At 48.4% G+C, this 25,116-nt stretch overlaps 2 protein-coding genes and 1 non-coding gene across 4 annotated transcripts; 2 read left to right on the top strand and 1 right to left on the bottom strand.

Moving 5' to 3' along the window:
* Positions 1-536: 536 nt before the first annotated feature.
* On the top strand, positions 537-640 carry LOC125998394 (U6 spliceosomal RNA). Its single transcript, XR_007491971.1, has one exon. It is a non-coding gene; the product is annotated as a U6 spliceosomal RNA (small nuclear RNA).
* Positions 641-18,634: 17,994 nt separating this feature from the next.
* RANGRF (RAN guanine nucleotide release factor) lies at positions 18,635-20,759 on the top strand. Its single transcript, XM_049766335.1, has 4 exons — positions 18,635-18,850; positions 19,507-19,663; positions 20,301-20,386; positions 20,629-20,759. Exons 1-4 carry the CDS (start codon positions 18,651-18,653, stop codon positions 20,750-20,752), a joined length of 567 nt encoding a protein of 188 aa, XP_049622292.1. The 5' UTR covers positions 18,635-18,650; the 3' UTR covers positions 20,753-20,759.
* A 306-nt stretch (positions 20,760-21,065) lies between these two features.
* SLC25A35 (solute carrier family 25 member 35) lies at positions 21,066-25,116 on the bottom strand. Of its 2 annotated transcripts, XM_049766317.1 has the most exons (5): positions 24,640-25,116; positions 23,496-23,561; positions 22,300-22,452; positions 21,811-21,945; positions 21,066-21,637 (listed from the first exon to the last, which is right to left on the bottom strand). In XM_049766317.1, exons 1-5 carry the CDS (start codon positions 25,012-25,014, stop codon positions 21,464-21,466), a joined length of 903 nt encoding a protein of 300 aa, XP_049622274.1. In that variant the 5' UTR covers positions 25,015-25,116; the 3' UTR covers positions 21,066-21,463. The 2 variants fall into 2 exon arrangements, with proteins under 2 accessions (XP_049622274.1, XP_049622275.1); XM_049766318.1 differs by lacking the exon at positions 22,300-22,452.

Here is a 25,116-nt window from a genome sequence, read left to right as displayed (position 1 = left end):
TGCCAGGTGTGACCCAAAAAAGTTGTGTGTGGGGGGGGGGACTGGAGAAATAGCACAGTGGCAGGATGTTTGCCTTGCATGCAGATGGATGGTGGTTCAAATCCTGGCATCCATGTGGTCCCCTGAGCCCGCCAGGAGCAATTTCTGAGTGCATAGCTCAGAGTAACCCCTGACTCCTGCCAGGTGTGACCCAAAAACCAAAAAAATAAAATTGCAGAGCTGAATATACAAGAATAAGGCATTTGCCTTAAACATGGCCAACAACCTCCACTTTTGATTTTCAGGATTACACCCCCAGTGGTTTTTCTTGAACAGAAGTAGACCTAGAATGCTCCTGGATATCCCAGGTGTGGCCAAAACCCACAAAAATGGAGTTGCAGAGAGAATATACTAGGTACGGTGCTTGCCTTTCATGTGCCCAAACTAGATTGATCCCCAGCATTCCATATATTCCCTTGAGCACATTGCCAGGCGTGAACTCAAGAAACTGGAAACAAAAAAATTAACTGTAGTGATGCACGAAGAAGTTGTTTGCAGTGCTTCCTGCAGTAGCATATATATTAAAATTGGAACAGTACAGAGAGTAGCTTGACCCCTGCATAAGGATGACATGTGAGTTGATAAAGCATTCCATATATTAAAAAAAGAAGTTATTTTACAGAAGATTCTCTGATAGAATCTTTGGCAGTGTCTGTAGGGCGTCCTGATTTTGGTCTAGAAGTTTAATGTTGCTGAGCTTTGGTGGCATGGAGGGTTTTGATTTTGGGCCACACCTGGCAGTGTTTAGGGCTTACTCTTACTCACACCCGGCAGTGCTCAGGGGTTACTCCTGGCTGTCTGCTCAGAAATAGCTCCTGGCAGGCACGGGGGACCATATGGGACGCCGGGATTCGAACCAGCATCTTAGGTCTTGGGTCGGCTGCTTGCAAGGCAAACACCACTGTGCTATCTCTCCGGGCCCTTACTCTTACTCTTGGCTGTGTGTGCAGGGCTTTTAGCAGGCTCGAGAGCCATATGGGTTGCTTGGAATTGAACCTACATCAGCTGCATTCAAGGCAAATGCCTGATGTGCTGTGCCATTGCTCTGGCTCCAGTGTTCCTAAATTTAACTTATTTGGGTGGGGGGGCTGACTAAATTGTTTATTTTTTTATTTTGTTTTGGGGCCACACCAGGTGGTACTTGGGTTACGCCTGGCTCTGTACTCAGGAATTACTCCTGGCAGGCTTGAGGGACCATACTGATTACTGGGGATCAAACGCAGACCAGCTGTGCTATTGCTCTGACTTCTCCAAATTAGTTTTTATACAGCTATATAAAATTCTTTTTTTGGAGAGGGGGTCACACCTGGCAGCGCTCGGGGTTACTCCTGGCTCTATGCTTAGAAGTCGCTCCTGGCAGGCTCGGGGGACCATATGGGATGCCGGGATTCGAACTTCTGCGTGCAAGGTAAACGCCTTACCTCTATCTCTCTGGCCCCTATATAAAATTCTTTTTTTTTTTTTTTTTGGTTTTTGGTTTTTGGGCAGTGCTCTATGCTCAGGAATCGCTCCTGACAGGCTCGGGGGACCATATAGGATGCTGGGTTTCGAACCATGGTCCTGCTTGCAAGGCAAACACCTTACCACCATGCTATCTCTCCAGCCCCAACCCTATATAAAATTATTATTTTTTAGTTTTTGGGCCACACCTGGCGTTGCTCAGGGGTTACTCCTGGCTGTCCGCTCAGAAATAGCTCCTGGCAGGCACGGGGGACCATATGGGACACCGGGATTCGAACCAACCACCTTTGGTCCTAGATTGGCTGCTTGCAAGGCAAACACTGCTGTGCTATCTCTCCAGGCCCCTAAAATTCTTAATGTTTCTTTGGCAACGGAATATAATGAAAATTTACAACTATATAAAATTTTACCTTTCCCTGAGAAACAGTATTTACTATATGTACATAATGGACTGGCAAAATTATCTACCATCCAGTGTTCTTTTTGTTTGTTTGTTTTTTGGGCCATACCCAGTGATGCTCGAGTTACCCCTGGCCATGCGTTCAGAAATTGCCCCTGACTTGGGGGAGAAAACAAAAAGCTAGGAGTAACTGCTGAGTATCCTTGGATGTAGCCCCAAAATAACCACTCCTACATTCTACATCCCTGTTTTACACATACACATACACACACCGCAGCAAAAAAAAAAAAAAAAGATTAGTCAGTCTTGGGCTAGAGTGAAAGAGAAAAGAAAGTGGAAAAGAGGGGCCCGGAGAGATAGCAGAGCGGCGTTTGCCTTGCAAGCAGCCGATCCAGGACCAAAGGTGGTTGGTTCGAATCCCGGTGTCCCATATGGTCCCCCGTGCCTGCCAGGAGCTGAGCAGACAGCCAGGAGTAACCCCTGAGCAAGCAAGCAGCCGATCCAGGACCAAAGGTGGTTGGTTCGAATCCCGGTGTCCCATATGGTCCCCCGTGCCTGCCAGGAGCTATTTCTGAGCAGACAGCCAGGAGTAACCCCTGAGCACCGCCGGGTGTGACCAAAAACAAAAAAACAAAACAAAACAAAAAAGTGGAAAAGAAGAATGTGTGTTTCTCCATAGGGGAAGAGCTAAGAGTAGATATCTCCTCCCAACTAACCAGAATGGAAATACCTCTTGACCTTTGTAGAATTGGTTTTATAGGTTTTCTCCCAAACTGCTGAATGTGGGGCTTTTTACATAAATAAGAGTTTGGTGTGGGTGGAGTGGTGGTGCAAGTGGTAGGGCGTTTGCCTTGTACACGCTAACAGGACAAACCGAGGTTCGATCCCCAGTGCCCCATATGGTCCCCTGAGCCAAAAACGATTTATTTATTATTTTAGGAGCGATTTCTGAGCTCAGAGCCAGGAGTAACCCCTGAGCATCACCGGGCATGGCCCAAAGAACAAAAAAGTCTTGTGAAGTTAGATAGGACAGCAGAGAAGGCTTTGCTTTGCTTTGCATGTGACTGGTAGGGGTTTAATAAAGAACACCTGAGCTCAGTTGGATGTGGTCCAGAGGCCAAAAGAAAAAGTCTTGTGAAGGGGAAGAGCTTGAAACTTGGTGGTCCACCTTCATGTCCTCATAACAATCCTTTGCTCCTATTAGAGCTTCTTTCTGGAGGGTGGTGTGGCCTTCTCTGGGCTGTGCTGGTACCAGTTAAGTATCTTATCAGACTGTCCACAAGTAGGTGTGGCCATATGCTCTTTGCTACTTTCTGCTCTCAGGAATCACTCCGAGAGGCCTCAGGGAACCATATTGGGTGCTAGAGATCCCCTATCCCCCACTTACCTACTTCATGTATGAATCCCTGATTTCAATTCCTGGCACGCTAAAAAGGAATAGCCATGCTGGGGGCTGGAGGTAGCAGATAGAATGCTTGCCTTGCATGAGGTCCACCTGAGTTTGATCTCTGGGGCCCCATTTGGTCCCCAAGCACTACCAGGAAATATTTTTGAATGCAGAGCCAGGAAACTTCTGAGCATCACTGGGTGTGATCGTGAACAACAAAAAGTCCTGCCAGTCTCACTCGGCAGCTATCAGGCTGGACCTGAAACCATTGGTCTGTGTGATTCATAAGCAGGTTTCCCACCACCTGAATTTTCAGAGAGCTGCTATGGATTTTCTGGGTTTTTGTTGTTGTTGTTGTTTTTTGTCTTTTTTCAATGTCAAAAAGAATTTTAGTAGAATCCAATAGTGAAATATTTTTGTTTGTTTTGTTTTTGCTTTTTGGGCCACATCCAGTGACGCTTAGGGGTTACTCCTGACTCTGCGCTCAGAAATTGCTCCTGGCTTAGGGGACCATGGGGACGCCAGGGAACTGAACCGTGATCCATCCTAGGTTAGTGTGTACAAGGCAAATGCCCTACCACTTGTGCCACTACTCTGGTCCCTGAAATACTTGTTTTACCAAAGAATGGGATCTTGGATTCAACTGACAGGACTGAGAATGCATCTTTGTATATGCAGGAGCCTGAACTTGAGCTCCAGCACCTCTCAATCCCCTGAGAACTTCTGGGAGTGGCACCACACCCTCTTACAGGCAAAAATAGCCCCAGAACACTGACAGGTAAGGATCCAGCATCCCCTTCTTCTCCCCACCATCACCAAAAAAGCTCAGTGGTATTTTGCATATTTACATACGTTGAGAAGGAAATTCTGCTTGTAACATGGGGAGATCCAACTCTCAGCCCTGCCTTTGTTTACTACTTTTTTTTTTTTATGGTATTTTTTGGGTCACACCTGGCAGTGCTCAGGGGTTATTCCTGGCTCCAGGTTCAGAAATTGCTCCTGGCAGGCACGGGGGACCATATGGGACGCCGGGATTCGAACCGATGACCTCCTGCATGAAAGGCAAATGCCTTACCTCCATGCTATCTCTCCGGCTCCCATTTACTACTTTTTATATTTCGCCTCACATGGTGGATCAGGTAAGTCTGGTCCAAATTAGCCTGCAGTTGTGTATTGTCCCACCCCAACAAGTTTGTTTATCTCCACTTGCCCTGTCATTTCTAATCTTTATTCGGCACATTTCCCTCTCTAGTGCAGACTATAAAATGTCACTAAGGGCTGGTAAGATAGTGCAGTGGGTAGATTGCTTGCCTTGCATGCAGCTGACCTCCAGTATAGTTCTTCAAGGACTGACAAGGGTCATTCCTGAGTGCAGAGCCAGGAGTAACCTCTGAGTATTCCAAGGTGTGTCTGTACCACCACCACCCCCCCAAAAAAGTGAGACTTGGTGGTTGCTGTTTTTGTGAGGTGGCTCTATCTGTGCCTACTGGTGTCGAATAAATTGGTTGCACTTTTTCTTGTTCCTCCAAGTGCATGCCCTTATCTTCTCCCTTTCCCCCGTTATTCTGCAGCAAAATGAAACCCTAGATTTGATGTCAGCACTGCAGAAATCAGTACTAGAAAAGGAGACTGTTACAGGCAGATGTGTGGTGGGAGGGTGTTAGTGATGAATTTTTCAGGAAATAAAAACAAGATGTAACTTAAAGAAGCTGCATAGAGCCAGAGAGATAATGCAACAGTGGGTAAGGTGCTTGCCTTGCATCTTGCTGACCCCTGACCCCATATTCAGCTCTTTAAGCATCACTGGGATTGATCCCTCAGCACAGAGACAGGAATAAGGAAACCCTGAGTTCTGAGTGGTATGGCCCCAAACCAAAAAATAAAAAAGAAATTGCCTGGTTTTGAAACTGCCCAGAAACAAAAAGGCTAGACACCCTTGAGATGCAAAAATTGGGCTCAAGAGAAGTCTAATTGGAAATATCACCCAGAGAAAGACGGACACCTTCAGAAAAGATCCCAGGGGCAGGAGAGGTGATACAAGGGGGTAGGAGCCTAGACTTGTGTGCCTTTCATATCGCCAAACCAGATCCAATCCCTGTCACCCCATATAGTTCTCTGAGCACCTCTAGGAATGATCCCTGAGCACTGCTAGGTATGGGCCCCTCTCCACAAATGCTTCAAGAACAAAAAACCAATAATAAAAAATTCTAAGGCAGAATTTCAAGACATGGGGAAATTATTTCAGGGGAGGCAAACTGAAATAAACTATTTCCACGATTATGGGTGGGATGGGGAAGTGTAGGAGGAGAGGGAGTAGTGTTATGTGTTCATGTGGGCTTCTTCAGAGGGGAAAGACACGTGTTAGGGGTAGAAGTGGGCAAGAATTGCCTTGTGATTCATATGTAGGTGGGCAGTTTGTGATGTATGCCCAAGTCAACTTAATTTCATGGTGGGAACTTCCAAGATTGTGTAAAGGAATTTAATGGAAATCTGGAATATGAGGGAAATGAACAGAGATTTATGGGACAGAGTGGAGAAAGAATTATCAGCACAATGAGCTGGAGTAATAGCACAGCGGTTGGGTCTTTGCCTTGCACGTGGTTGAACCTGTTGTGTTAAATAAATAACGATGGGGCTGGATGGTGGATGATGCCATCCAGCCCACATGGCTCTGCAACCTCCATGCAGCCGGCGAGTTCCAGGCCCAGGTGAAATCACTCACACGCAGGCATCAGGAAGAATCATCTTTATTCATGCCCTTGCCACCACAGGTGTGTGGCCTATGTCAACCTTTCAAGCATTCAGCAATATTTTGCTAGCCCTGCATCTTATCTCCTGTTAGCCATCTTCCCTTTGGGCTCCATGCGGCCCAAAGATCCAAAAGCCAGGAAGCCAAGCCAGGCCAAGAGAGAAACGGCAAAAGGGCCGAATCCCCTGGCTCAGAGGTTTATCTATCCTTTTCCAGACCCCTCCCAGAAATGGGAGGTCTTGCAGGTAGTTACACCTATTATCCGGTTCCCAAAACTCCTCCCAGATATGGGTGGGTCTTGGGGTACACCACAGAACCCAGGATGGACCTGGGTTCAATCCCTGGCATATGGGACCCTATGAGCCAGGAGCGATTTCTGAGCACATAGCCAGGAGTAACATCTGAGCATCACCAGGTATGGCCAAAAACAAACAAACAAAAAATTATGAGCACAAGAAAGGGCCAAATCACCAGAGTGTAGAAACGGAAGCAAAGCAGTTCTGTGCAAATCTCTTTGTGCCACATCAGATTTAACTGCAATTTGGCTTGTGTAAGTTACCTCCCTTGCTTACTCGCTTGCTTCTGTGATTGAAGCTATAAAAATGGAGTGACCCTTTCTTCGGGGCTGAGAGTTTTCAAGGCTAACTGAACTCTTGGTCCACACAAACTTTTTTCTCTTCCACCTACCTTGGGCCGCCATCTTGATTCCTGGAACATTCATTGAACAGTTGCCTAAAATGACAAAAACAAGCCAGCGGAGCCTTTGGTGGTTTCATGTATGCTACGTGTGTTCTTGATAGGCATGTTGTTCTCACTGGGCAGAAACCAGTTCAACTGTTGAAGACATAGGCAGTTTCAACCACCTGCAAGGCAAACACCCTACCTGCTGCATTCTCTCTCCAGCCCCAAATTTCCTACCTTTATTTTTCCAATCAAAGTTATAAATTTTTGTCACCAAGTCAAATTAGGGTACACAAAAAGTGAACAGGAAAAACCACTGCTGCTGGAAAGAAATTCCTTTCCTAATATTGCCTCTTTCTTACTTAAACACTTAACTGGCAGCCAACAAGACTTCCAATTTCACTGAAAGAGACCCAGCACTAGAGGGAGTGTTTAGTGTTTAGAGTGTTTAGTCAAAGCATTTGACATGCTGGGAGGAACACTGTCTGCACCACGACCTTAAAAGAACTGAGTGGTTTTCCACTGACTGAGTCATGGAGAACTTTGGGACCCCCCCCCCAGGAAGGTATCCAGGGCAGAAAGGACTAGGAACAAGACTGTTTGTTGCCACTGAGCCCTAGATTTGCAGATTCAAGGCAAAGTCCTTTCTCTCCCTCATTCTTTCTCAACATAGCTGCAGAAAAAAAAGCCATTTTCGGGGCCGGGCGGTGGCACTGAAGGTAAGGTGCCTGCCTTGCCTGCGCTAGCCTTGGACGGACCGCGGTTCGATCCCCCGGTGTCCCATATGGTCCCCCAAGCCAGGAGCAACTTCTGAGCACATAGCCAGGAGTAACCCCTGAACGTTACTGGGTGTGGCCCAAAACCCCCCCCCCCAAAAAAAAAGCCATTTTCACTTCCAAACAATTTACTTGGGGGCCAGAAAAATAGTATAATGGAGTAGGGCACTCACTTTGCACATGCCAACCTGGGTTTGATTCCCAGCACCATGTATGGTCCTTTGAGCATGCATGCCAGGAGTGAGCCCTTATCACAGCAGAGCCAGGATTAAGCCCTAAGTACCCTCAGGTGTGGTCCCCTAGATTCTAGGGCCTAGAACAATAACAACAACAACTTATCTGCCAGGACCAAAGGTGGTTGGTTCGAATCCCGGTGTCCCATATGGTCCCCAGTGCCTGCCAGGAGCTATTTCTGAGCAGACAGCCAGGAGTAACCCCTGAGTACCGCCGGGTGTGACCCAAAACCCAAAACAAAACAAAACAAAACAAAAAAACAAAAAAAAAAAAACCAACTTATCTGTAAAAGGGGATAAAGTAGTGGCTTTGACTAATAGATAAGAAGAGTCGGGGCCGGGCGGTGGCGCTGGAGGTAAGGTGCCTGCCTTGCCTGCGCTAGCCTAGGACGGACCGCGGTTCGATCCCCCGGCATCCCATATGGTCCCCCAAGAAGCCAGGAGCAACTTCTGAGCGCATAGCCAGGAGTAACCCCTGAGCGTCACAGGGTGTGGCCCAAAAACCAAAAAAAAAAAAAAAGAAGAGCCAAATTATGTTAAGAAAAAAGAAAAATGTTAAATTTATGGACACTTTGGAGACGATGGCCCCATGAATCCAAGTGTAGCCTTTTAAAAAACTATTTTATTGAGGCCGGAGAGATAGCATGGAGGTAAGGCGCTTGACTTTCATGCAGAAGTCCCAGCATCCCATATGGTCCCCCGTGCCTGCCAGGGGCGATTTCTGAGCCTAGAGCCAGGAGTAACCCCTGAGCACTGCTGGGTGTGATCCAAAAACAAAACAAAACAACTATTTTATTAGATTCTTTTACTGGATATAAGTACTTGTTTTAAATGAAGTGATAGCTGTCTGGGTGGAATTGTGCCCCAAATCCACAATTTCTAGGTTCAAGATCATTGGTGAGTAGACTTTCTTTTGGCAGCTGCTAGGAGGGTCCATCCTGAGTTGGTGTCAAATTTCACAGCAGGGGGCTATTTTCTACAAGTCCATCCTTATTTCAGCCCCAAGTCTCAGGAATTCCCAGACCACTCATTTATGGCCAAATGAATATTGAAATTCAGGGAGTCCTGTAATTCCTTTAGACTCATTCATCACTCAGCCATTCACCAGAACAATTCAAGGAATTTAGGGAAGAGCTCGCAGTGACTTTCCACTGTCAGGATAAAAAGCTGCACATTTAGACGGTTGTCGGGAGCTGTGCCGCCCTGCTCTTCCCAGCAGCAGTCAGGCGTGGGCATATCACTGCCCACTGTAGCTTATCACAGAACGCACACCCTGCTTGCCCCAACTCAGAAACTTTGCCCTCGCTTTCTCTCTCTCTCTCTCTCTCTCTCTCTCTCTCTCTCTCTCTCTCTCTCTCTCTCTCTCTCTCTCTCTCTCATACACACACACACACACACACACACACACACACACACACACACACACACACACACACACACACACCATGGACTCAAGGCTGGAAGACTCTGTCCCAAGCTTTTCTCCCTTAAATCAATCTTATTTTCCTTTTTTTTTTTAATGTAAATTAATTTGTTTATTTAGGTTTTGGGTCCACACCCGACGGCGGCGACACTCAGGTTTATTCCTGGCTCTGAGCTCAGAAATTGCTCCTACTGGCAGGCTCGAAGCTCGGGGGACCATGTGGGATGCTGGGAATCGAACCAGATCCCTCCCAAGTCGGCTGCATGCAAGGCAAATGCCCCACCACTATGCTATTGCTCCAGCCCCTGTCTTATTTTTCTTTTTTCTTTTCTTTTCTTTTTTTTTTTCTTTTTTTTTGTGGTTTTTGGGTCACACCTGGCAGTGCTCAGGGGTTATTTCTGGCTCCACGCTCAGAAATTGCTCCTGGCAGGGGGACCATATGGGATGCTGGGAATCGAACTGATGACCTCCTGCATGAAAGGCAAACGCCTTACCTCCATGCTATGTCTCCGGCCCCTCTTTTTTCTTTTTTAAATAATATTTTATTTTATTTTATTTTATTTTATTTTATTTTTTGGTTTTTGGGCCACACCCGGCGGTGCTCAGGGGTGACTCCTGGCTGTCTGCTCAGAAATAGCTCCTGGCAGGCACGGGGGACCATATGGGACACCGGGATTCGAACCAACCACCTTTTGGTCCTGGGTCGGCTGCTTGCAAGGCAAACGCCACTGTGCTATCTCTCCGGGCCCTATATTTTATTTTTCTTAATCCTTGCAGTACCACTGCTTCAGACCCATTCACCCGGGGCTGGATTACAACAAGTGGAGCCACAACAGCCACCTAAGAAGTTTCTCTGGGGCCAGAGAGATAGCAAGCATGGAGGTGGGGCGTTTGCCTTGCATGCAGAAGATTGGTGGTTCGAATCCTGGCATCCAATCTGGTCGCCAGGGGCGATTTCTGAGTTTAGAGCCAGGAGGAACCCCTGAGTGCTGCCGAGTGTGACCCAAAAAAACAACAAAAAAAAAGTTTCTCGGGCCGGGAAGGTGGCGCTAGAGGTAAGGTGTCTGCCTTACAAGTGCTAGCCAAGGAACGGACCGCGGTTCGATCCCCCGGCGTCCCATATGGTCCCCCCAAGCCAGGGGCGATTTCTGAGCACATAGCCAGGAATAACCCCTGAGCGTCAAACGGGTGTGGCCCAAAAACCAAAAAAAAAAAAAAAAAGTTTCTCTAAATCTCAGTGTCTGTAACTTTTACTGGGTTGATGACAAGTGGCTCAGAAACTAGACCCTCTAATCACCAGCTTGCTCTTTCTGATGTGATTTACTCCATCTTGATTTTTTTCTTCCCCTCAGCATAAACATCCCCATGGAACACCAGGAGTAATGAGGAGGTTATAGTAGTTGGGAATTTTGTTCTTTTATTATTGGGAGGGGGGTGCACACCCAGTAGAGGTCAGGGCTTGTGCCTGGCTCTGAGATCAGGGTTCAATCTTTTTTGTTTGTTTTTGGGTCACACCTGGCAGCCCTCAGGGGTTATTCCTGGCTCTGCACTCAGAAATCACTCCTGGCAGGCTCAGGGGACAATATAGGATGCCGGGGATTGAATCCGGGTTCATCTCGGGTTGGTTGCTTGCAAAGCAAATGCCCTACCACTGTGCTATCAGGCCAGCCCCAAGGTTCACCCTTGGTGAACTCAGGAAACCATATAGGGTGCTGAGATAGCAAGTGCCCTGCCCACTGGACTATTGCTCTGAACCCCCAGTTGGGAATGTTGAAGGATTGTTTCTTTCCTAGGAAATGGGCAGAGGCTAATCCAGTTCTTTATTTCACATTTCTCCTTTTTATCCCACAGCTGACTGTGCTCGGGGGTCACTCTTGGCGTGACTTGGGGGACCATAACTGCAGTGCCAGGGATTAAATTCTAAGTCTGTCATATCAAAGACAAGTCCCTTAACACATATGCCGTCTCTCTGAGCCAACTTCCTGTTTCTTAAGCAAACTTCATTCAATAAAGATTTATGGAACACTATGTGCAAGGTAAATTTGTACTAGAATATATTTATCTTGTACAATGTAGTAGGAAATTAAAGTCAACACAAGTAATTGTTTCCCTGCCTTTCTTGGAATTAGAGCTTTGTAATAAAGTGCAGAACATGCAGTGGGGACATCAGGGCCAGAAGCTGCAGGAACCCACAGGAATAGCAGTTAAGTCTAAGTTTTCTTCCTCCTTCCTTCCTTCCTTCCTTCCTTCCTTCCTTCCTTCCTTCCTTCCTTCCTTCCTTCCTTCCTTCCTTCCTTCCTTCCTTCCTTCCTTCCTTCCTTCCTCCTCCTCCTCCTTCTTTCCTTCTCCTCCTCCTTCCTTACTTCCTCCTTCCCTCCCTTCCTCCCTCCCTTCCTCCCTCCTTGCTTGCTTGCTTGCTTTCTTGTTTTTGGGCCACATCTGGTGACGCTGTGAGCTCAGAAATCGCTCCTGGCTTGTGGGGGGGGACCATATGGGATCCCGGGGGATCAAACCGTGGTCCATCCTAGGTCAGCGCTTGCAAGGCAAACGCCTTACCGCTTGTGCCATCGCTCTGGCCTCAGTCAAAGTTTTTCTTGAAATTTGCTGATGAGCTAGTATGGGGGGAAAGAGAGATAGAGATAGAAAGAAAAAGTGTACAAGGTAGAGGGCATATGAAAAGCCCAGAGACATAAAAGGATTTGACCTAATCAGAGGCTGAGGAAACATTTCCACCCTTTAAAAAGGAGGTTGGAGGGGCTGGAGCGGTGGTGCAAGCGGTAGGGTGTCTGCCTTGCATACACTGACCTGGGACGGACTGTGGTTCGATCCCCCGGCGTCCCATATGGTTTCCCAATCCAGGAGTGATTTCTGAGCACATAGCCAGGAGTGACCCCTGAGCATCACTGGGTGTGACCCCCAAAAAAATAAGGAGGTTGGAATATTAGGTGGGGTTCTGAGTACTAAGCATTGAATCACCCCAGACACAAAGACATCCTGATCTTCCACAAACTATAAACTGTATCTTCATATCAGACCTTTCTGTTCTTTATTTTTTTTACTTTTTTATTTTTTGGTTTTTGGGCCACACCTGGCGGTACTCAGGGGTTACTCCTGGCTGTCTGCTCAGAAATAGCTCCTGGCAGGCACGGGGGACCATATGAAACACCGGGATTCGAACCAACCACCTTGGGTCCTGGATCAGCTGCTTGCAAGGCAAACACCGCTGTGCTATCTCTCCGAGCCCTGTTCTTTATTTTTAACCTTTTTCTTTTCAGAGAAGAGGGAGCACTGACAGCCCTATCCCACTCCATGATTGGAGATTGCTCCTGGTGGTGCTCAGGGGACAATGTGATGTCAGGGTGCAAGCACACCCCCAGCTCTTTATGCCCTCTCCCAGACCCACGTGGCTACTACGACTGTCACGGGACATGTCTCCGAGACACTTTGCTATCTGTAAAGGAAGGCACTAACGTCTTTGGCACTGCGTGTCCTAGCTCTCTTGTTATCCCTGGAGACTTTGAAAGAAGCACATGTCTTCCGAGGCTGTTCTGATAGCTGGTGCATGACCATGACCAGGTCACACAACTCTTCAGACTTACATGGGTTCTTTCTTCTTTCTTTTGGTTTTTCAGGCCACACCCGTTTGATGCTCAGGGATTACTCCTGGCTAAGTGTTCAGAAATTGTCTCTGGCTTGGGGGGACCCTATGAGATGCCAGGGGATCGAACCGCAGTCCTTCCTTGGCTAGCACTTGCAAGGCAGAGACACCTTACCTCTAGCGCCACCTCGCTGGCCCCAGCCTACATGGGTTCTTAATAGTCCAATCTATTTGGGTAGAAAAATATTAATTTATTTTTAAGAACCTCTTAGTTGAAATTGAGTATTTTTTTTTTAAATTGAAAAGAGCACAGTAGGATAGGGTCCTTATCTTGCATGCAGCTAACCCAAGCTTATTCCCAGGCACTCTATATGATCCCCTGAGCCCAGCCAGAAGTGAGCTCTGAGGGTCACTGGGTGTGAAAATAGCTTTGAACATATGCTTTGCATGCACAAGACCTAATTTTTTATTTTTATTTTTGGTTTTCAGTTCACACCCAGCGGTGCTGGGTAACCCAGGGATTACTCCAGGCTCTGTGCTCAGAAATCACCCCCTGGCAGGCTTGGGGGACCATATGGGATGCCAGATTTGAACCACCGCCCATTCTGGGTTGGCTGCTTGCTAGGCAAATGCCCTACTGCTGTACTATCTCTCAGGTCCCAGGAGACCTGATTTTTATACCTGGAACTATATGGTACCCAGCATCACTGAGTGGCCCTCAAGCACTAAATCAGAAGCCTGTGAGCACTGCCAGGTGTGCTTCATAAATGAAATCCCGCCCTCCAATCTTGCTTAATGTGGGCTGGGGGTGTGGCTTCAGTAGTTGAGACCATATCTAACTTTTAGAGGCCCTAAGTTTGATTCCTGATGCCAGGCGTGGGCACCCACAAGAGCTACAACATTAACAGAAATATATGTTGTAGGGGCAGAGCTGTGGTGCAAGCGGTAGGGCATGTGCCTTGCATGCACTAACCTAGGACTGAGCATGGTTCGATCCTCTAGTGACCCATATGGTCCCCCAAGCCAGGAGCAATTTCTGAGCACCAGCCAGGAGTAACCCCTAAGTGTCACCGGGTGGTGCCCCAAAAGAAAAAATGAAATATATATTGGAGGCTAGGCCCCCCTTTTATGCCAAATATATATGTATATATATATGCCTTTTTTTAATATATGCCTTTTATATATGCCTTTTATGCAGCCTATTGGGGTTCAATCCCTGGAGTTCCGTATGGTCCCTTGAACCTGCCAGGACTGATTTCTGAGTGCAGAGCCAGGAGTAAGCACTGAGCATGAGCATGGCTGGGTATGGTCTAAAAACAACCCCCAATATAATTATCCTATCTCTTCCCGAAGAAGTGTAAATATTAGATTTTGGGTGCTGAGTATCATCTCTCTAGTATAAGACAAATCCTGGCACCATTGGGCACTCTCAAAGTGGTGGGATGGGTTCTAGGGTACCTCTCCCCAAGATTAACAACTTGGGGAGATCATCATATGCACAACTGAATAAGAGACTGTTCCAGGGCCGGGCGGTGGCGCTAGAGGTAAGGTGCCTGCCTTGCCTGCGCTAGCCTAGGACGGACCGCGGTTTGATCCCCCGGTGTCCCATATGGTCCCCCAAGCCAGGAGCGACTTCTGAGCGCATAGCCAGGAGTAACCCCCGAGCGTCACCGAGTGTGGCCCAAAATCCAAAAAAAAAAAAAAAAGAGAATGTTCCAAGAGTCCTGACTCAGTCAATTAAAAATGAGTTGAGGGCCAGAGCGATAGTCCTGCATGTGGCCAACCTGGAACAGACCTGGGTTCACTTCCCGGCATCCCATATGGTCCCCCTGAGCCTGCCAGGAGTCATTTCTGAGCACAGAGCCAGGAGTAACCCATGAGCAATGCCAGGTGTGGCCCAACCCCCTCCCCAAAGAAGAGTTGAGAGCTGGACATGCCCTCACACCCTAATTAGAAAAGTGACTCATTAGATTTGTCCCTCAATCCTTACCATGCTAGATAATGGATCTTATTTGCTGGAAATTGTCCAGGCAGGAGAGTTTGCCAAATAGGTACTTTCAGATTGAATAGCAAGTCATTGACCTGATTGATTGGATCCTTGGAGTATTTGACTTGGAAACACAGGGGAAGTCATTTGTTGAGAAGTCCAGAACAAATGTCAGATATAAATAAAAAGGTGAAAGGACAAAGAGCAGTGGGACTTTGCTGAACAAGGGCAGTCTTCCATTGCATTCCTAGAGGTCTGGCCCTCTGCCTCAGTCACTTCATGGAGACCTGCTGCCTATCCCCAGAAGAGCCCACCTACTTGGGGTCCAAAGAGTTTTAGAACTGTGGAGGACTGGGGCTGGAGAGATAGCATGGAGGTAGGGCATTTGGCTTGCATGCAGAAGGTTGGTGGTTTGAATCCCGGCATCCCATATGGTCCCCTGAACCTGCCAGGAGGAACCCCTGAGCACAGAACCAGGAGTTAGCACTGAGCACAACTGGGTAAGGACCAAAGGCAGGGGGGAAACACACACATACACACAAAAACCAAGAAAAAAAAAATCAAAACCATCATTGAGGAGGTTCCGAAGTACCTGCTACACAAGGGTCCTAGGAGGATATGACTCTTGGCATGTCACAGACACAAAATGAGATGCTGGGGCTAGAGAGATAGCATGGAGGGCATTTGCCTTGCATGCAGAAAGACGGTGGTTCGAATCCCAGCATCCCATAGGGTCCCCCAGCCTGCCAGGAGCAACCCCTGAGTGCTGCCGGGTATGACCCAAAAACCAAAGAAAACAAAAAAACAAAGCAAACCCGGAGATATAGCACAGCGGTGTTTGCCTTGCAAGCAGCAGATCCAGGACCTAAGGTGGTTGGTTCAAATCCCGGTGTCCCATATGGTCCCTTGTGCCTGCCAGGAGCTATTTCTGAGCAGACAGCCAGGAGTAACCCCTGAGCACCCCCGGGTGTGGCCCAAAAACCAAAAAAAAAAAAAAAACAAAAAAAAACAAAAAACAACAAAACAAAGCAAAACAAAACAAAAAGCAAAATGAGATGCTGGGCTGGGCAGCCCAGGGCTTTCTGTTTACTCTCCCTAATGTAGGTACTCTACCCTCCTCCTGATCCATAAATAGGCCCTAAATTTTATGCCCAGTACCAGAGGCCTACTGACTTCTCTAACTTTGAAGATACCATCTTGAGAAAGTTCTTATCTGCTTGAATGCTCACAGTGCAGTCAGACAGAACCAGTTTAGTCCCAAGCCAGGACTAGAAGGTGGAATGAGTTTGAGAAGGAGAAAAGGGCAAAGAGGAACAAAAAGTCTGTATCTCCCCATATGAAAGAAACATCCTGGGGCTGACCTGCCATTCGATTCCCCCTACTTCTTTGACTTTGCTCTTTGGACCACACTCATCAGTGCTCAGGGATCATAGCTGGTGAGACTCCAGGGGGATTGTATGGCGTGTCATGCATGGATCAAGCGAGGTCAATCATGTGCAGTGTAAAATATCCTGCCCCCTGTATGGACACTCTGGCCTGTCCCCTACTTCTCTGACTTTGGTATATTATATTCAGAAGGCTGTTCTCCGAGCTCCTAGGAGCAGACCCAGAAACAGATTTTAGAGTCAGCTTTATGCATACCTTTAATTCTAACGTTTAAGAAATGAAACTTGGAGAGAAGTGTAGCCATAGGAGGAACTCAATAGCTCGATGAATACCCTGTGCATGCCATTTCTGCTCTCCTGGCCTTCACAATTCCCTTCAACCCATTCCCTAGTGTACCTTATCGAACGCACAATATACTCGCATTTCTCCAAAAATACACTCTCATCTCCCAATCTTTGCTTCCAATATTTCCTTGACGAGAAAGAACACTCCTAGGAGGTCCCGACAAATTTTCTGCCACAAAATATATTATATTAAACTATCTTATCTTAGGGGGTCTGGATCAACAGTACAATGGATAGGGCACTTGCCTTGCACACAGCCAACCTAGGATTTGATCCCTGGATCCCATTTGGTCCCCTGAATACCACCAGGAGTGTTTCCTGAGTGTTCCAGCTAGGAGCAAGCCGTGAAGACCATCCAATATGGTCCCCCCAAAAAACTCAAATATGCTTCTCTCTTCCTTGTATTTCTGCCGAGGCGGAAGCTCCATCCTAATTTTCTTCTAGCCCACCTGCCCTTCATGTAAAATCTAGCAAATATGTGGACATTATTGTAATATGAAAGTAATCCAACCATACATGGAACCCTGTTACTAGAACAGCCAAATGATTTGCTGGGCTCTTGGCTGGGAAATAGGTGATTTCTATGACCTCAAATTCATGGGTACCAATTTCAAAATTCATTATACAATCTGGTTCACAAACAATGCTTTATGTTTATGCTCTAAACACTTTCCAGGTGCTGAGGATCAACATGAATGGGAAAAATTAGCTGCAAGGATAGACCTGAATTAAAACATAAAGAACTCGACATCCAAAGCTATAATAGAAAAAAATAACCAATGGCTTAATCTGAGCTTTCATCCAGGTGTGTGGCAGGCAGTGGGCCTCAGTGAACAACCATCCTATCCAAACCCTTGCCCCATTCCCAAATCCCAAAGCGAAGATCTGAGGTAAATTAGATGCATAATCCCTTTCAGGAATACATCCTGAACAGGCCTCACACCTGGCCCCATTGTTCCCTTAATCCCTCCTGGCATGAAATCCGACATTTGATCAGGAATGGAAGGTCATGCCATGGCATGACCATGGCAGAGGAAGCAAGTGGGAGACTTTGCAACTGTTCCCCCTCATGCAAGACCCTGTTTGGAGATTGGTCCCTTCATGGGATGGATCCTACAGAGGGTCCCCCATTGGGCGGTACGACCCCCTTCTTTTAACAGGAGGAGATTGGGGGGATAGGGGAGCAATGGCGCGGCGGTAGGGCCTTTGCCTTGCATGGGGTCAACCTCAGAAGGTCACTGGTTCAATTCCTGGCACCCCATATGGCTGGTCCCCCAGAATGACAGGAGGAAGCCAGCTGCCGGGGGTGGCCCCAAACCCTAAATAAATAATAAATTTATTTATAAATAATTCCATTTACATTATATTATTATATTTATTCATAAATTTGTTTATACAGATTTATTTATAAGTTTATACCTATTTAAAATATGTTACATATTACATTTATATTAATGTCATATTATAAATTATTATGTTTCTAAATTTCATAATATAATTCATAAATGAATGAATGAATGAATGAATGAGAAAACAGGGAGACTGAGGCGCCCAAAACGAGGCTCAACCTCAGCCCCACACTCCAGGCCGCACCTCGACTTCTGGGTACAGCACCGCCCCCTCCCGAGGCGCGAGCTCGGATTGGCCAGCGCGCTCTCGAGGCGGGACTAAACCTCCGACGACGAGCACAGGGATTGGCCCGCACGCTCGGTGGGCGTGGCCAACTCTCAAGGTCTCTGTGTGTGTGTGAGGAGCCTGAGCTGGGCGTGGCCAAACCTCCCAGTGCAGAGGGTTAGCCAGAAGCCGAGCACGGGGATTGGCCAGCTCGCCGAGCACGGGGATTGGCCAGCTCGCCGAGCAAGGGGAATGGCCAGCTTGCTCGATGGGCGTGACTACACAGCAAAACGTAGAGAAGCACGGATTGGCCGCCGACGCGCTCGGCGGGCGTGTCCAAACCTCCACGTGCGCACGGGGATTGGTCGGCGCGTTTGATGGGCGTGGCCAACCCTCAGCGCGTCGGAGAGCACGGATTGGCCGGCGCTCTCGATAGGCGTGGACAATCTCCAGCGCGTCGGAGAGCACGGATTGGCCGGCGCGCTCGATGGGCGTGCCCCACCCTCCAGGCCGCGCAGGGATTGGCCGGCGCGGTCCGGGGACCCCGGAAGGCCGGGCGGCCGGCTGCTCCGATGGCGGAGACCCCGGCGCGGGCCCGCCCGCTCTTCGGCGGCGCCTTCTCGGCGACTCTCCCCGTGGGCGCCGTGGACGCCAGCGCGCTGCGGCCCGTGCCCGACCACCAGGAGGTCTTCTGCCACCGCGCATGCGCGCAGAGCCTCGTCCTGGAGCTGCTGCAGCTGCAGGGCCACGTGCGCGGAGAGGCCGCCGCTCGGTCAGGCTAATTAACGGATTAATTAACCAATTAACTAATTAGTCGGTTAATTGTCTATTAATTAATATGTAAATTTAGTTGCGACTGGATATATGATTCGTGATCTAAATTATTAATATAAATTAATATTCACCATTCATGTTGTTTATTTATGAATTATATTTATTCATTATTTATATTTATATTTATCTGTTTACGTTTATTTAATTATATTATGTATTGCATTCTATTTATGTTCTATTTATGAATCATTCTTATAAGTCATAAGTAAATACATTTAGCTGCAAATGAATAAATAATCTATGAACATAAGGATCTATGATATAAATTATTGATATAAATCAATATATGTATATCAGTATAAATGATCAATATATTGATATGAACCTACTAATATTTCATTGTGTATCAATAGGATACTGTGATGTAAACAGGATCATTTATACATGTTTACAGATAAATACACTGGCTTATAACAGTGTCATAATTTATAATTGTATCGTTCATGATTTATAGAATTCATATTTTCTATAATCTATCAATGCTATGATTTATAATGTATAGGGTTTATGATTTATCGATGTTTATAAATCAATAAACAGCACCCCGAAAAGGAGCCACCTCCCCCGCTGATCACCCCGTGCCACCCACCCCAGGTACCACTTCCAGGACCTCGGGGACACGCAGGATGCCGAGGCGGTGCTCGTGGAAGCCGTGCGGCCCCTGCCCCTGGAGAACTTGGCCCTGAAAGACTGCTGCCAGGAAGCCTGGCTCCTCTCCGGACAGCAGCGGGTCGCCAAGGAGAACCAGCAGGTGAGGGACAGAGAACCGGGAGACTTGCCTGAGCCTTGGAGCTCGCTGGCTTGGAGGAGGAGGGATGGGAGGGGTGCAGAAGGGACCATCAAGGACCATGAATGAGGGAGGGACCATCAAGTAGCAAAAGAAAACCATAAGGGACATAAGGGACCATAGGGACCATCAGGTAGCAGAAGAAAACCAGCAGGTGAGAGCTGGGGCCTGGGCCTGCTTTGCTTGGAGGGGGGATGGGACCGTGCATAAGGGACCATCAGGTGGCAGAAGAAAAGCAGCCGGTGGGACCTGGGTACCTGAGCCTTGCTTCCTTGGAAGAGGGATGGAAGGAGTAGCATAAGGGACCATCAAGTAGCAAAAGAAAACCATATGGGACATAAGGGACCATAAGGGACCATCAGGTGGCAGAAGAAACGCAGCAGGGTACCTGGGCCTTGCTTCCTTGGAAGAGGGATGGAAGGAGTAGCATAAGGGACTTTAATGGACCATGCATGCATAAGGGGACATAAGGGACCATCAGGAAGCAAAAGAAAACCAGCAGGCGAGACCTGGGAACCTGAGCCTTGCTTCCTTGGAGGAGGGATGGAAGGGGTTGCCTAAGGGACCATCCATGCATAAGGGACCACTCTGTTCGCTTTAGGAAGCAAAGACTGTGACAATGCACCAGGCCTTGCTGCGACTGCCCCAGTACCAGACTGATATTCTGCTCACCTTCAACCAGCCCCCGTAAGGAGGACGAAAAGTGCTCAGGACGGGGGATGGCAGGGGGGTTCCTGGGAGAAAGGGTTGGGAGTTGCAGAGCAGAGAGAGACTGGCTAGTAAGGTTCTCCAAGGAAACAGAAGGAGCAAGGAGAGGTTTGGGGTGGGTGGGGGGTCATAGAGCCCTTGCTAACCTGGGAAACAATAGTAGAAGATTCCAGATCTGAGGCCTGCATGGTGTTCTCTTTCCATCCATCCCCTACCTCCAGCCCTGACAACATGTCCTCTCTTGGCCCCGAAAACATGCCACCTCCACCCTGGAGCCTGGTTGACTTTGAACAGATGGTGAACACCTTGACCCTTCATGACCCCAACATCTTTGGTACCCAATAAAGACGCTGAAACACTGCACGACGCTGTTGAAGCTTTGGAGACCCCACTCTTCAGGGGGCGGAAAGGGAGTGGATATTCTTTTTTTTTTTTTTTTGGCCACACCCGGCGGTGCTCAGGGGTTCCTCCTGGCTGTCTGCTCAGAAATAGCTCCTGGCAGGCACGGGGGACCATATGGGACACCGGGATTCGAACTAACCACCTTTGGTCCTGGATCGGCTGCTTGTAAGGCAAACGCCGCTGTGCAATCTCTCCAGGTCCTGGGAGTGGATATTCTTGTAATTATTTCCCTCTGCATGAATATAAGACACATCCCTTCTGAAGAAATAAACGCTTTATAAATCAATATAATCTCTATGCCTTTACATCTAACAAGACACCCAGTTCCCTCCAATTCCCTTTGGTCTTGGAGGAGGAGGAGGAGGAGTGAATTTAAAGTTGTGCCTGGGCTATGAAGAAATCCAGCACAGCAACAGAGAAAGGGAGGAAATACACTTTGGAGTGACTGCTTCAGCCCTGAGAGAGGGTGTGTGAAGAACAGAAGAGGGATGACAGGTAAGGTTTAAAGCAATAAGGAAGGGAGGACACAATCCCTTGTGATTCGACCCTGAGAAAGATGGGGAATAGGATTGGCTGTCTCCCATGGATGGATGAGGGGGGTCACCTGGCCAGAAGTCACCAAGGCAGGAGTGTACAAAGAGTTGTTGATTTTGGTTATTTGGTGTAGGTGCGGTAGAGAATGCGCAGCTGGTCCCAGAAGAAGAGGGAGAGGATGGTATGGGGGCCAAGGCGGAAGTAGGAGGCACCGATACCCTTGTACATGCCCACGATGCCCTCCGTCCGAGCCGTCTGCAGCAGAACATCTAGCATCCCTCGGTACATGAGGCCCTGAGGACAGGTTACAGAGGGAGGAAGAGCACAAGGAAGGAATCTGTCAGTGCCCACTAGGGTCTCACTTCTGCAGGCTGCGTTTTAGGTTTTCCCACCCTGCACCCATTATCTCTTCTTTTGAACCCCCTCAATTCTCCCTGCCCATTCATCCCCCAGAATTCTTTTCTCACCTTGCCCTGGGCATCTGTGGGTTGATTGTAGAGTCTCGTACAGGCCACATCGAAGGGCGTCATGGCCAACACTACTGCAATACCACTCACCATGGCAGCTATCAGAGCTACCTTCCAACTCTGGGGAGGAAATATCTAAGGGGATAGGGAGGAAGACGTCGATCAATCATTTTGCCATTTGGCCCCCTTAGGGAAACACAGATCCCCTTTCTGGGGCTCGAAGAGAGAGCTGGTACATCCAGAAGCTTCCACTCCATCAGACATAGTGTTAGGCAGTGAAGTACCACTCCGAAGGAGAAAGGACAGGGTATACCCTATGAACTCATGGACGAAGGGACAAGAACTGTAATGGCAGAGCTAGTGATCCCTAAATCCTGGCTCTCTCTTATATTAAATGTTGACATCCTTCCCACCGGAGCCATTTCAGTTTGCCCTCCCCCTGCCCCTATGCCATTCCCGGGGTGCTCCCACCCCCTTTCCAGGCAGTACCTCCCACTGGGTCAGGAGGTCCTTGGTGGAAGAGAAGGTACACAGCTGGGTGGAGGAACCGATGACAACTCGGGGTAGGCCGCCTATAGCCCCGCGCCATAGTCCCATCAGACCATGTTTCTGGCCAATCTCGACCAGTGCCTGAAACATGCCCTGGTGGGAGGAAGACCAAGGGGACAGGGTTCAATCACTCCTGTAGCAGGATGTGCCACCTACTGACACTGCCATCCAGGTCTCGATGGCCAGTTCATCAAGACTGGGTGGAAGGATGTAGCCCCTCAGCTCTTTACCACATCATTGCTCTGTCCCTCGTCAAATCAGGAAGAGGCATGCTAGGTAATGGAAATTAGGATTTCAGCATGTCGGGAGAAAGCTGGGACAAAAGAAAGAAGGGCGCAAGACTAGAGGAACTGAGCACATGGGGGAAGGAATTCCAGGTGGACTCTTTTTTGGTGTTTTGTTTTATTTAAGTCACACCCGGTGGTGCTCAGGGGTTACTCCTGGCTCTGTGCTCTGAAATCACTCCTGGCAGGCATGGAGGACCATATGGGATGCCGGGATTTGAACCATTGTGTGTCCTGGAGCAGCTGTGTGTAAGGCAAACACCCTACTGCTGTGCTATATCTCCAGTCCCTCCAGGTGAACTTTTTTTTTGTCTTTTTTTTTTTTTTTTTTTTTTTTGGTTTTTGAGTCACACCCGGCGGTGCTCAGGGGTTCCTCCTGGCTGTCTGCTCAGAAATAGCTCCTGGCAGGCACGGGGGACCATCAGGGACACCGGGATTTGAACCAACCACCTTTGGTCCTGGATCGGCTGCTTGCAAGGCAAACGCTGTGCTATCTCTCCACTGTGCTATCTCTCTCTCCGGGCCCTTTTTTGTCTTTATTTAACCACACCCGGCGATGCTCAGGGGCTACTCCTAGCTTTGCTCAGGACGCCTTCCTGGCATGCTCAGGGGGCCATGTGGGATTTCGGTGACCGAACTCAGGTCAAGTGTGTGCAAGGCAAGCGCCCTACCCGCGCCCTACCCGCTGTTCTATCATTCCAGCCAACAGATGGACTCTGAAGGGCAGAATAAGAGGGGTAGGAAGAGCTGAGTCTAGGCTGGCATTGTTCCATGTAGACATAAAAATGATGGTGGTGGGCAGGGCAATGGGAGCAAACTCAGGGATTCCAGGAGACTTGGAAAAAGACTCACCTGATGTTTATACTGATGCCCAACGGCAATTTCTGTGGCTGCTTGGGCCTGCAGATGTGTCTTTACCTGGGAACAAGAGAATGGTTATAGCCTCTGGCTCAGAATAACTGACCCCTTTCCACTCACTTTTCCTAGGGTATCCAGCACCCAATATCACCCTAAGCTCATAATTAATGTTGTTCCTGCTAATAAACTGGTCATGAGATTGTGTCCCTTGGCTCCAGTCCCAGGGGACAGATCTCCTAGCACTGCGAGACACCCCTCCCCCTCGGCCGGCCCTCCCTCCCTTAAGGGCAGAAGTGGGGGATGGAAAGTTGGAAAAAATATGGCAGTATTTCCCAAGACTCTTCTGTTAGGCAAGTCCTAAGTAAGTGTCCAGCATTTTATGCCAGTTTAATTAAAAGTCTAGCTCAGTGGATACCACCATAACCAAGATCCCTATCAGGCGCTGGGGGCAGATGGTGAAGTCGAACTTGTTTTCTAGCCCCTCCAATCCTGTGGGGTGGCGTGTCCAGCTAGCTGACTTTGGAGAAACCACCATCTCCTCCTTCTATAGAAGTCATCACTTATCTTATTTGAAAAAAATCAAAACAGAACCTGGTCTTAGCAATAAGCAATTCGTGTCCTTCCCCCACTTTTAACTTCCCAAAGGATGCTCAGGAGATTTAAGGTGGGGGCCTCCTACCAATTCTTGGCAAACCAGTTCAATGTAAAGATATGATGCTGCTCTGGTTCTGCAATGTTTGGGGGATAACCTGGGTCATCCTGCAAGTGCTTGTGGGGGGAGGTGTCTCTGAGACCACATCCGGTGATCTCAGGGGCCATGCGGCAATGGAGATCAAACTGGGGTCCTCCTTTGGGGCATATGCCATGTGACCTCACCCCTATGCTCTCTCCTTGGCCCATGACCTTGAGATGGTCATATCTTCTCTCTGGGTCCAGGTTATCAACCTTTTATCAATACCAGATCATCAAGGAAATGATAATTCTGTGATTCCTAGGACTTTTGATCCCTCTACTTATGGATTTGTTAATCAAATCCCTACACAAACCCACCCACCACCTCAGAATCAGGCTAAGAAGACCCACCCTCTCTTTAGAGCAAGGGTCAGCCCTGAAGGCCCGAGATAAGACCCTTTCTCACCATGTAGATGGGGCTCCCCAAGTAGGCTCCCATGACCCCAGCCATGGCCCCAGCTGCCGCGCTTCGGGGAGGGCTGAGGCTGCCGTCGGCTGCATGCAGGTAGCCCCCAGCCTCCGCCAGCCCATAGGTGCCCAGCCGGATGCCATTCATCAGGAACTGGTACAAGAGGGCAGGGGCCAGGCCCTTCTGCAGGGCAGCCAAGCCGTCCACCTTGCCGATGGTGAAGAAAGCATGGAAGACATTTCGGTAGTGTCGCTGGTAGGTGCCGGGGGCCTGCAGCTCTCCTTGCAGCTGCATTCTGGTCTTCACCACTTCCAGGGGATTGGTGAACACACAGGCCCCACAGGCTGCCAAACCACTCATCAAGAAGTCCATGGTAGGTAGGTAGGTAGCTAGGTAGGTAGGTAGCTAGGTAGGAAAGTAGCTAGGTAGGTAGGTAGGTAGAGAGACAGAGAGACAGACAGAGACAGACAGAGA

The sequence above is a fragment of the Suncus etruscus genome, chromosome 20, assembly GCF_024139225.1.
Source record: "Suncus etruscus isolate mSunEtr1 chromosome 20, mSunEtr1.pri.cur, whole genome shotgun sequence".
Classification (NCBI taxonomy): domain Eukaryota; kingdom Metazoa; phylum Chordata; class Mammalia; order Eulipotyphla; family Soricidae; genus Suncus; species Suncus etruscus.
Note: the sequence above shows the minus strand (reverse complement) of the source record. Positions and strands in the feature narration are given on the sequence as shown.

Excerpts from the sequence above, each read along its gene's own strand:
- RANGRF (XM_049766335.1), top strand. The coding sequence starts at position 18,651 with ATGGCGGAGACCCCGGCGCGGGCCCGCCCGCTCTTCGGCGGCGCCTTC. Across the intron at positions 18,851-19,506 it reads CGCGGAGAGGCCGCCGCTCG|GTACCACTTCCAGGACCTCG; the intron begins GTCAGGCTAATT and ends CACCCACCCCAG. Across the intron at positions 20,387-20,628 it reads CTCACCTTCAACCAGCCCCC|CCCTGACAACATGTCCTCTC; the intron begins GTAAGGAGGACG and ends CCCTACCTCCAG.
- SLC25A35 (XM_049766317.1), bottom strand. The coding sequence starts at position 25,014 with ATGGACTTCTTGATGAGTGGTTTGGCAGCCTGTGGGGCCTGTGTGTTC. Across the intron at positions 21,946-22,299 it reads ACCTCCTGACCCAGTGGGAG|ATATTTCCTCCCCAGAGTTG; the intron begins GTACTGCCTGGA and ends CTATCCCCTTAG. Across the intron at positions 21,638-21,810 it reads CCACAGATGCCCAGGGCAAG|GGCCTCATGTACCGAGGGAT; the intron begins GTGAGAAAAGAA and ends ACCTGTCCTCAG.